The sequence below is a fragment of the Protomyctophum bolini genome (genome assembly GCF_963924005.1).
Source record: "Protomyctophum bolini genome assembly, chromosome: 1".
In the NCBI taxonomy this organism is placed as follows: Eukaryota; Metazoa; Chordata; class Actinopteri; order Myctophiformes; family Myctophidae; genus Protomyctophum; species Protomyctophum bolini.
Window position 1 is genome coordinate 37,610,698 of NC_137862.1, and position 12,905 is coordinate 37,623,602.

The window sequence follows — 12,905 nt, forward strand, 5'->3', positions numbered from 1 at the left end:
GCAAAAACCTCTCTTTCAGTCTTGTAAGGAGAGCTGTATACATAAGATAAAAACCTTGGCCCATAGGCCAAGGTTGTCTAGATTAGAATGTTGTCGCAGTTCATAATCTGAAAGATTTGAATCACCAAGCAAATAAGCCATGTGCAATGGCAATGCAGTTAAGAAATTCAAAGTTAAGTTAAAATGTGTAATGCAATTTAATGCAATGTAAATTTATTTATTTTTAGGACGGACAGCGCTTGTTTATCATCCTTGTTCATATAACGCCCTTTAGGTCGACATCATGCTATAACTTCATGTTGTGATTATAATATAGCAGCAGCAGTCTATACTATACTATGCTATAACTTAATGTTGTGATTAGATTATAATAGAACAGCATCAGTCTACTATACTATGATATAACTTCATGTTGTGATAATATAGCAGCTGGTAATAAGATTATTTTTATTTTTATTTGAAAGTGAAATATCCCTTTAACAATAAAATCTCAGTGGTTTGCAAATTATTTGGGGCCATACTTACCCATATGTAACAGTATTATATAATTACACAAAATAGGACACAAATAAGTGCTTTTACCTGACTGAATTCTCCATATTTCACGTGTATAGGAATACAGTACATAGTGCATTAAAGGTCACAGCTCCTTTAAGTCTCCTTTTGCCCCCTGTATAAATGTCCCGCGACACCCCCACCTCTTCCTTCTTGTACTTCCGTCTTGGAACGAGGTGGGTGTCTTTGTTGACTTCTCCGTATAATATAATAAGAATTGTCATGTTATTGTTATATTGATTTATACAGTGTTTGTTTCACTCTGTTTAGAGAGCCAATGCACTAAGAGAACTAACGTGGAGACGTTCTGTTGTATTCTTTGTCAGGTATGTTACGTTATATTATTTGTTTGTTGTGTTACTGCCACCTCTTGCTTCTTGTACTTCCGTCTTGGAACGAGAGAGCCAATGCACTAAGAGAACTAACGTGGAGACGTTCTGTTGTATTCTTTGTCAGAATAAAGCTGGTTTCCAAAGAGTTCTGGGTCCGTCTGTCCATGATTCAACACAACGCAGAGAGAGACAGATTACACCGGTTACACATACAATATTGTCACAGCCCACCCCACAGATTGGGAATGGCTGGGCTAGTGGACTGACCTTGACAGACACTAGAGCAATACAAGCTCCCACATCCTGGAAGGCGAGGTAGAAGCCTTTTCTTGTCACCGGCCCCAACTCTCTGATCTCAGTGTTGAGGCGCAAAACACGATCTCCTAAGTCAGTTTCAGTAAAGCTCTCATCAGCCGCAATGGTGTCCACCTTCAATTCATGATTAAAAAAGAGCATTTTACCGTACAAATCAAATGTATCACATTAGCAGAACGCAGATATAGGCCTACTTGTTTCAGTCAATGAAAATGGTCCTCTACCTTGGCATAGTCGGCAGGGTGAAAGCGTGTCCCTGCAGCAAGTGGCTCATCGGTCTGCAGGTAGAATAGGTTGAAGGTTTCCTTACAGGTGCCAGATACCCATGGGATGGAGTTGCAGTCTCTCAATGTGAACCGTAGCTCTACATATACCTGGGTGCACAGAAACATTGAGTCATTGACTCTCAACATGTGACATGAAGAACATTGTTAAATGCAGCTATACTCAAGGCCTTTCATTCATATTTCATGTACGTAAATAAGCTATACATCTAAGAAAGTGAGGTGGAATTCTGTTGTTGAAGTGAGGTCACAATACATACTGCAGGTAGCCTTTTGAACCAATTGAAATATGGCAGATCGGCTTTATCAGAAATAGAGGATTAGTACAGTACATGTATAACATCGTTAAAATGACTGATTTGGTGTATCAAATGTGCACTTTGCAATATGGTGAGCTACAATTTCCGCTCTATTGTGTTATAGCCTCAGAAAACTGTTTGTGTTAAAGGGTGGTGTTCACCAGACCTTCTGAGCAGCCTGCCGCTGGATCCAACCTGAGCGTAACCAGTTGTTCTGATTTGGCTCCATCACATGGCACACCTGAAAGGTGTGAATTGGCCTGTTCTGTTCATCCATCTCAGTGATAGCATCCCACTATTACAAATAGAATAGACCAAAGGAGAAGGATGAGATTATTTGAAGTTTTAGCTCTCTAAGGGTATATATAGTGCCCTATACACAGCACCTGAAACATACATTTTATGTATCTATTATATTTGTAGGCTACTACAGAATATTCACTGTGTTCACATGATACATAGCTTATACTGTACAGATAAATAAATAATAGTCAATAGTCTTGACTGTGAGAAAATGTGAGAACTTGTAGACGATGAGGTGAGGTGAGGTTTCATGCTCTTTCTCGTGATTGAATTGAGATCTTTAGATCTTCATCAGTTTCAATTGGGTTATTATGAAACACTGTGTGTGTGTGTGTGTGTGTGTGTGTGTGTGTGTGTGTGTGTGTGTGTGTGTGTGTGTGTGTGTGTGTGTGTGTTGTGTGTGTGTGTGCGTGCGTGCGTAAACACTGATAGATTTTAAGCACATATATTGTAAGCCGACATCAAACTCGGTGCAGACATCGGCAAGGACTCAAGGGAGTGCGGTTCTCACACCATTGATTAGTTCGGATATATCGTTTAGAACTAGAACTACCTGACAGATAACGGACTGACAGATAACGAGATCTGCATATATATCTGCATAAAAGGGACACAGGTAGACAGACAGAAACCGATATCTCCATATAGGAGCACAAAAGGGACACAGACAGACAAATGGGTACTCTGACAAACTCCTGACACTCAGTAGCGGATTCGAGTGTCAACCAGTAGGTTACTTATCAAGCCCATTTAATGGAGCCAGCATAGGCTCTACTGGACCGGAAACGTTGTGTGGCGTTGGTCGTGTTGTCCGACTATTACTAAATCCAATCCTAAATCTAACCCTAACTCTATAACCCTAACCTCAGTCTTAACCAGCCATGTAAGTCCCATAACCCTAATCTCAGTCTTAACCAGCCACGTAGGATCGCTTCACAATGTTTTCACTTCAGCGGCAGTAATTTCACTTCCGCGATTCCTAATCGCAGCCAATAAGCTCTAGTAAAGCCTATTTTCTCCATTGTATGGTTTACTGATAATGGCCTCAGGCCTTGGCTGCCATGCTAAATGCCAAGAAAACTGAGGTTATCACCTATAACATCTCACCGGAACATCCACCTCTCACAACAGGAGGCACTGTGCTGAAGGAAGTCAAGGACTTCAAGTACCTGGGCTCATGGGTCAACTCAACTGAGCAAGATTTGAAAGTGAGGAAGGCACTTGCATGAAGGGCCCTGAATGGCATGACCCTTCTTTGAGGAGTTCCATGTGTATGGAACTCCTCAAATTTGAGGTCCGGGCTTAACTTCCGCTCACTCGAGCCATTGAGTTATAATTGTACTTCCGGCAGTCTCCTGGGTGCTTCAAAACGCCACTGAGCAACTTCCATCGAAATTAATAGCAGGGGGCGGGGCTAACACTCCGGTTCGGTCTCTATCCTTTTATTACTCTATGCTTAAAATGCCTATGAGCAGGGAGCCATCTTGAAAAAGATGCCTTTCCAGGAGTTAGATTTTTGTTATTTAGCATAGTAATAGAATCCATTGAAAAGCCAAATCTCCTCCCAGCGCGAGTGTAACAATCTACTCGTAAAGATACTTTGCGTTACAATTGACTGTGTAGCGTTAGTATAAAATAATGAAATAGATTGAAAGCATAATAGAATAATTAATGTCACCCAAGCCACTTTCACTTAAGATGTATCACTCTCTTTTCTCTTGCACTCGATCACTTGCTTGCACGCAAGCGCATGCACGCACGCACGCGCACACGCACGCGCACACACACACACACACACACACACACACACACACACACACACACACACACACACACACACACACACACACACACACACACACACACACACACACACACAGACAGAGGACAGAACTAGTTAAGCCTGGGAGGATATTGAAAGAATTAAGTTAGAGTGTTCTCAAATATAAATTATTAAATACAACTTAACCTTGAGCGTGCTAACACATTTAATCTAATATTAATTAAGTTATCTAAATTAGTGCTATGGGACAGCCAAGGGGTGAAATGATGAATCAATCTCAATACTCCCCTGTATCATTTGGACGTCCTGCCAGTGATTTTATAATAAAGAGAAGTCTATGATGGGACCTGTTGTAACGATGCAAGTGTTACAGTGCAAAGTAACACCTGTATACCTTGTTGTATGTCAAATAGTGAAGATTGCCAATCTACAAGCCAGGGCTGGACTGGGACAAAAATTCGGCCCAGGCATTTTCGTGTGAATTTGGCCCAGACCGGCCCACCACAACCAGCACGCAGATAGCAGAAACTCTACCGCCCGCTCCGTCGCGGCACACACAAACAAACAAGCCCTAATACCACCACTTTTACAGAACAACATAGGCCTAAATGATACAAACCAACAGACAACTACACAACCCTTTGTAGAGGGTTTATTTGGCACTCACTGATACAGGTACAGTGAAATTATCATGATGGCACTGCATGGCAGAATGGCAGAACGCCGGGACCTTTCCTGGTGGCCTGCCGCCTATTGGCCTGCCTGCCTGTCAAAAAAAATCATGGCGACCCCCTACAGTCGCGGCCCCCCGGGAAAATGTCTGGTATGCCCGGTGGCCAGTCCAGCCCTGCTACAAGCTCACAACGTATCATGATGCAACACGCTGTGCTCTTGTAGATTTACTATTTATAAAAAATCAAATAAAACTTTTTGACATTTTTCCCAAAATAACTTTTACATAAGTATAATAAGTTTCTGATTTAATTCAGTAACTTCTAAATGGAAAATAAATAAAAACATGCATTAAATGTGGGGATATTATATTAGTCCAACTAACTAATATAATATCTTCACATTCAAAAGGAACACTCTTTGATTGATTAACTGACAAAATGCATATTATGCATGTCATGATTATATATTATTTGTACATACAGTACTGTCAAAAAGGCTCAAACACAAATAAGTTTGAGAGCTTATTTCCATTGTGGTCCTTTCAAGTGTAATAGCAAAGAAAGGTCAGCATTTTTTTGCTGGTTCATAAAGCCTCCATACTATGGTTCATATGATACAATCTCTTGACATATTCTACAGCATTATAGCACACACAATAAGAATGCTTTAAAAAAATAACACTGGAAACAGTGGCCTTGAGGACACTTGGAGTGGGAGGAATTCATAATGGCTTATAGATTTGCCTACATCAAATATGCATTGTCTGCCACGGTGAAATAAATATATTAAATGTATTCATGCAGTACCTCACTAAGACAGAATACAATTAAAGCTAATAAAGTGTGCTTTGGTCAGTCATAACCATTCGGAATGAAATCAAAATCAAAATCTGACTAATATATATTGATCACGTGATGCTAGAGATCATCTGTAACGATTTCTGTGATCTTTGGAGTTAGTAGCAGTGTGTTTGGATGAAAATGCAAAATGGCGTGGGCCGTGGCTCAGCGGTCCAGGCACCTTGGCCGGTAGCCCAAGTCTGGCAGTGTGCCGCGGGTTTGACTCCCGATCCCAACGGCCCGCATGTCACATTTAAAAATGCAGCGTGGCGGTTCTTCCTTAGCCTACTCCCTACAGGGAGTGTGCATGCAAAGTTTCACAACAATCAGACACTGCATTCATGATTTGTGGCATTTCGTGCAAAACGGGCCCCTCTCGCAAACTTTTAAAGCCATGTGTGCAAAGATTAGCTGCCCACACACTAGTCTCTCGAGACTCTAAAAGGGTGCTGTTTTCCCTTTGTTTTGCAGATGGGTTCCCATATTGCCCACACACAGACTAACACACACACATACACGGAAGGACAGGAGCGGAAACATAGTCTTCAGCCTTCGACAGGACAAATATCTCTAGTTAAATGCTGGGCTTCTCTGTCACATACTGTAAAAATAGAACATATTCTTATTTATGATTAGGAGAACACCCTGGACATAAACAGTTTAATAAAAATTAAAAAATGTATCATTTGTAACTGCACTACTACACTCTTAGAGTTACATGAACACTGATGTTACTGTGTATCTTCCCCCATCAACTCCTTTGATACGATTTGGAATGACTGCTATAATATAAGCCCTAACTAAGTGGAGCACCATTATGCATGCAAATGAGAGGAAACAGTGATTTGTCACTCTAGTGTACGGCAGTATTCCAAAGTGCACCCCAGGGATGTGCTGCTGTTTAGGGCAGAGAACAAAACATCACACTTTGTTTGAAGGGTTCTGAGGAGCAACAGGATATGGAACTACTTATCGCTGCAGTGAAGCTTATTGCAGCAGTGAGCGGTTGGAAAAAAGATTCTGCAATTATAAAATCTAAACTATTTAAATGAAATCATTGCTGTTTCTAATCAGTTAGTTTGCACTTTCATAGAGGTTAAGACCTGAGGCTGATCCTACAAATGCCTTCTAAATCAGTAGTCCTCAGTCTCACACTTTCAAGATTTTTTGCTGTGAGCTTGTATCTATTATTTTTGAATAGCCACCCTAAAACATGATCATCAGGTATTATTATAATATAATGAGGAAGAACGTTTTTCCAAAAAGTGTACAGTATTTGTTAAAATCATGCTTTTATGTGGACACGACCACCAGTTCATTAAGTATGCCTGGTTTGCCTGGTGGGTGGTGATGGGTGTCAATATGTATATTTTTTAATGGACACTAAAATATTAAAGCCCATCAGCTCGATCCATTATATAAAGAGGAAAATAGTGCAATGTCCCACAAAGTGCCTAGCCTGGTTTCCAGCCTGATTGGCTGCGTTCCGTGGTTTGTTTTATCACGTCGCTACTGCATATATCAGTCTGGAAAGGGTCCTATCTCCAAGGTAGGCGGTAAAAGGTAGAAATCGACCCGGGGGTTCTGATAGATCTGTGGTGTGTGGGTTGGGGGAAGAAACACTAGTTTGACATCGCATCAATGCACACTGCACAGCTACTGCTGTGACATAGTGGACTACTGAATCAAATGAGTGTTTACTTTTTACCCTAGGTTTTACTCTCAAGTCTCGAACTGGGACAATTTGTTTCAACAGTGAGAAAAGCATGGACAGAGTGGCGCTGGCTGACGACATATCAGCAACAAGTAACAACGTGGCTAAGTAACAGGTGACGTTATGAAATACGAGTCAAACAGGAGACTTTCCAGACTGACTAGTGACTAGCAATAGTAGCAAGTGACAAAACAAATCAGGGAATGCAGCGAATTAGGCTAAAACCAGGCTACAAAGTGCCAGCAAGGCTAAAGTGAGATTATCAATGGCATATTGCTCATGTCAGTCGATCTACAAAACTATTCACAGCTTAAGTCAAGTAGTTGGAACTGTTAGGAGCAAGTTATCGAACAGTGTCTTGCTCAAGAGAACATTGACTTGATGCCAAGAGGAGGTTGGAATGAACCTTCCGAGTAGGTGACTGCTCTACCTTTGAACGACTGCCACAACTTGTAAATATGTATATCGCAAAAAGGGGTTAAAATTATGTAACACAATTAGAACCCATGCTAAACTTTGACAATCACCTTTTTCAACCAAAGAGTTGCCCAGTGCTTTAATATTTTTGAGAAACAATTATTGGAAGAGAAAGCTACAGTGTGTCTTACTACACCTGTACATTTTTCAAAATACAGTCACAGTTATTACTTTTTTTCAAAGTCACATAAAAGTAGGACTGGTAACTATTCTGAGCTATGGCCTAGCACTCACAACGGTCCAGGGTCCACAAACTCCATGATGATGATGGGCAAAAATGCATCAACATACAAATACATATTCCCAATTCCCAAACATCAACATCATGTTTGTGTTTTCATCAATTTCAATACAGTCTGACTTTGTTTTTCAGGTGACTGTAAAGAATTTCCTGCAAGGTTTCCAATTCTCTCTCCCTGGCGGTCATCAGTGTAACGCTGGCACGCAGAGGTAGGATGACTTAAAAGTTGGACCTGCTGCCTCCATTGTCTTCCATGTACACATTGCAGCTTTGCCAGCATGCTGTGGCAAGAGGAGAGAGGAGCAGCTGCCACACACAGAGAGATAATACATATTTTTTATGGCTTGGCTCTGTTAGAGGCGAGGCCTCTCCAAATGGGTCGGTCTGTCTGTCTGTCTGTCTGTCTGTCTGTCTGTCTGTCTGTCTGTCTGTCTGTCTGTCTGTCTGTCTGTCTGTCTGTCTGTCTGTCTGTTTGTTTTTCCTGGTCTATTCATGCAAACCGCTGGACCAATCAGTGCCAAGTTTCTTGTGCATGCTGTCAGTAAGCCAAGGAATTACTTCAATGCCCTTTTTCCTCCTTTTTTCTGAAGGTGTGTTATTCAAAAGATTAAGACTAAATCAAAATATTCTGAAACAAGAATTGATGACATCAATGAATTACCAGCTGCTCCTATATATTCCAAAGCTAGAGGCAAAAAGTGTGTGGTTGCCTAGAGACGAGGCAGCCAATCAGGACGATAGGTTGTCAGTACAGCCAATGAGAAACATAGGTCTCAACTACAGCAAGTGGGCGTGAAAGCACTGCAGAGAGAACATTGACCAGCTGTGCTTACACAGCAGCTGGTAAAAATGAACACTGTTGGAGATATGTGAATAACAGACGTACATAGGGAGTTATGTGAATAACAGACGTACATAGGGAGATATGTGAATAACAGACGTACATAGGGAGATTCCATGCATTTATTGTAATGCACCCTTGGAGAAGTTTAAAGGTGTATTTTCCTGCACGGAGAGATATGAATAAGCGAAAACGTAAATTTGAGGGGGACAAATGTGTTGATAGTGGATAGTGTGTTGATTGCATAATAATGACATAATCCGATTCTGATTGGAGACCTGTGTTGCATGTCCTCTGCCAAAAAAGCTGAACGACAATCCTGATTTACTTGTAGAAATATGTCATTATCACTCACCCCGTTGACAGGATAGGTCCTCCAGTCTAGTTCTCCGAGGACTGTGGTAGTGTCCAACAGAACCACTAAAAGAGAGTATAGAGAGAGAGGATAACATTGTATGATTAGAAACTAGAAAAGGTGCTCTCCGTCAGGTCAGGTAGGTTATTGCGGATCGGAAATGTTCAAAATTCAGGATGGAATATGAAAAGTCGGACAGAACCGTGTTGATCACATGACTATAGAGATTTGTTTTCGTGATGTTTGGACATGCAGGCCAGCACCCACAGCGTCCCCAGTGGTACTTGAACCCGGGACCTTCTAGCTGTGTGAGGCGACTTTTACTTTGGATTGAAAAGATTCCAGTAGGTTGGTATCTACTCACACATTGTGCTTGTAAATAGTTTCGGTTCGCATATGCGAGTGAAATACTCACTGTAGTACAGAGGAATGGGTAAATATGTGCAAAACACAAATTACGTCTACCAACTCAAGAATGTGGAGAGAATTCTGTTGGAAGAACCTAATGAGATTTTATATAACACCTAAAATTAAGTCAAGACAATTGAAAACAGAACAGCCATGCTGGAGACAGTGTGGCCACAAGGAGGCGGGCCACATAATGTATGAGGATTTCAATGAATGTATCTTGTAATATGAAAAATGCAGCCTTGTTTTTGTTTTTCTCCCTTTTCTTTTTTCGTATTGTCTTTTTTTTGGGTTTTCTTTGTCTTTTCATCAATAAAAATAGAAGAAGAATAATAAAAGAATAATACTCACTGTAGTAATGAAATCATAAGAAATGTGGTTATCAGTTGTGACAGTAGGTCGTAGTTTACTATAAAAACCTGCATCTCCTGTCAGTCAGACCATCAGTCACGCCTCATGACACGCTCCATATATGGCCAATACAGAATTCATTCCATATGTTGATCTGACCTCGTCAAACCCTGTACACTCAAGACACGCTCCATTTATGGCCAGTACATAATTATTCCATATGTTGATCTGACCTCATCAAACCCCTATATTGGTTCCATTATATTGATATAGCTGACCTGTTATGACGTCACAATGATGACTCGACCAGCTCAACAGAATGGTATAATATATTTCACCTTTTCAGGACTCTAACTTCAAGACAGACACATGGATCTGCATATGTGGAGCTGACTATCATCACCTGGATATATGAAGATCACGACACTGACCTCATCAAACCCTGGATAGCCACAATGGAGAAGACTGGATCATCACCTAGATCTGCATATATGGAGCCGGCCAGCAACTCTACATCTCACCTCACTGTTATGTCTCACTGACAGCTGTTTGATTGTGCTGCGCTCGTTGCATATTCCTGTGTTGCCCAGAATGCACTCTGTTCCTACCCGGGAGGAGGAGTGAAATCGCCTCATGTGCTTTTGAGCAACTTAATGCAAGTGGATGGAAGGAGAACTCTATTCATATATACTCTTACTGGTATAGACTATTTTATAACCCATAGCCTGGATGGACGATTGCTCTGCGATTGGCCCCCACTTCATCATTCAGTCAGTCAGTCAGTCAGTCAGTTAGTTATAGTCATAAAGCTGTCAACAAAGACCTGACTGAGCTCTCAAATAGCACCTATGGAGGAATAACAGCTCAGGACATCTCTATCAGTGCATGAGCAGCTTGGCATCAAGGTGAAGTAGTAGAGCATTCTGTGTTCCGCAACGATAAACTACTAACATTAAGGGGGAACCTTTAATCTGTCGAAATGCTGAAAAACTCAATTTAAACCACCTACGAAATACAATTTCCATGAAAGTTAATTCATTAAAAAAAAAGAAAAAAGGACAGCTGTCTAGTGTCTAATAATATGCGTGACCTCACCTCTGACAAAACATTTACAGAGCATGGCTACAACGTGGAAAGCTTTGACTTCAGACATTTGTTCCAGGAATTTTACAATGAATCCCACTTCACACCACAAGTATCCACTATACATGCTGCATCAAGTGTGTCTATCTGGTCTGTGTGTGTCTCATTCGTGTGCGTTTTGTAAAAGACCCATACCTAGATCCCATTCTCTACATCCTGGTCACGGCTTAAGCCAGAAGAGAGCTAGCCTGAGCAAATTCTATATGATGAATGTGCAATTTCCTTTGTCTCCGCACACCCAGTTAATTTCAATCTCCACCAATAAAAGATTATAGATCAATTATAGATCAGAGCTGTCCTCAGACAGCCTGTCAAGCCTATGGTGGACTTCTGTAATGCTTCATTTATATACACAACAACAGCATCACACACTGAACAAAGTGAACATAGCCTAGTACCTACAGTACGAGCTCACAATGTGCCGTGTCGCATAGCGTTGTGTACTTGCAGATCTGATCATTTCAACACAACACCAGCAAGATATAAAGTCAGGCTTCAAAGAGGCAAAACAGATACGCCTAAAAGTAGTGTGAGTAATATTTTGTGTGTTTGTGTGTTTGTTCAGGTCTCTGAAGCCCTTTAATAAAAACATACCGGTAAATACATTTTCAGGTGGCTTGCCAATTTGATCCAATCAGGAGAGTGTCCATTTAAATCTGCTTCAATTATAGTTTCCAGATCCAATTTCATCAGCTCATTCCTGTGTCATCAATTCCAATTATTTCTATTGTTAATCTTGCATTCTGTATGGGTAGCTCAGTCTGGTCCATAGCTCTAATGCCTTCATTAGAGCTATGTTACTCTTCTCTTCCTGTGCTCGCTCGAACAAACACTCTATAGATATAGCAATGATTTATATCGGAATACAGAGCTAAAACACTAATAAAAAATCGCACCCGTGTGAACCGAGTGGTGCAACTCCCCTCTCTTCCCCCCCCCCCCCCCCCCCTCTCTCTCTCATTAGCAGGCAACAGTCTGTCAGCACTGTCTCTCTCTGTTTCTGCATGGCACAACAGCGCCCCTACTGGTACTCATACTGGTGTTCACACATACATACCGGTAGGTGCATGGGTTAACGTCACGGACATTGCTGGTTGTAGGAGTGGTTGCACCACTCAAAAACCTACAGCTTTATGTTGAACGGTTGAACCACAGGTATACAAAATCCTCAGTTTTACACTTTTGGATTTACTGTATTATTAATATTTGCAGTAATGTCATGAGGCCTTTTCATACCCTGCTGGTAATTAAGGAGTGAATTGTAATACAACTGCCTTTTTCATTGATTGATTGATTGAATACTTTATTAACAAGTTTGGTAACAGTACAGGTAGTACTGGTAGTCAAAGGTTATGATGCTAAAGTAATAACACAAAAAGCCCAAGGGGCCTTGTTTCCATTCCTTGATTCTCTTGTTGATTGATTTGCAATATGATAAGAAACAGACTGAAAGAGATTGAAAGGGGGAAAAATCACAGTTAGACATCAATCAGTTCCAGCAACTATAGTATTTTTGGAGGCAGGGAATATAACCCAAAGCTGCACACTTCAATATGATGTACAGCGCTCATTTAATAACTAAACACACGCACGCAGGCAAGCAGGCACGCACCACAATGGAAGGAAGACCCAGACCCAGGACTATGTTGTGTTATCCTTTTAGCTTACGGGTGTTAGTTACTGTACTTCCCGTGCTGCTGTTTACATTTTTGTCTAAATAAAGTATTCAACGCACGCACGCGCACACACACACACACACACACACACACACACACACACACACACACACACACACACACACACACACACACACACACACACACACACACACACACACACACACACGCACACACACACACACACACACACACACACACACATATTACTGTTGCCGTCTATACATCTATTTTGTCAGGACAAATACAATCATGATTGTATTATTTTGTTCATGACATGTAAGGTCTCACACCTTAGTATGGGACATAAGTAC

At 41.1% G+C, this 12,905-nt stretch overlaps 1 protein-coding gene across 2 annotated transcripts in view; it reads right to left on the minus strand.

Moving 5' to 3' along the window:
* LOC308317660 (ephrin type-A receptor 6-like) overlaps positions 1 to 12,905 on the minus strand; it is a 96,413-nt gene that overhangs the window by 75,577 nt on the left and 7,931 nt on the right. For both annotated transcript variants that reach the window (XM_080766845.1, XM_080766846.1), the window contains exons 2-5: positions 9,014 to 9,078; positions 1,952 to 2,080; positions 1,427 to 1,576; positions 1,155 to 1,316 (exon numbers count right to left, since the gene is read on the minus strand). In XM_080766845.1, the coding sequence (XP_080622971.1) occupies positions 1,155 to 1,316; positions 1,427 to 1,576; positions 1,952 to 2,080; positions 9,014 to 9,078 (506 nt within the window). The remainder of the gene's footprint in view (positions 1 to 1,154; positions 1,317 to 1,426; positions 1,577 to 1,951; positions 2,081 to 9,013; positions 9,079 to 12,905) is intronic.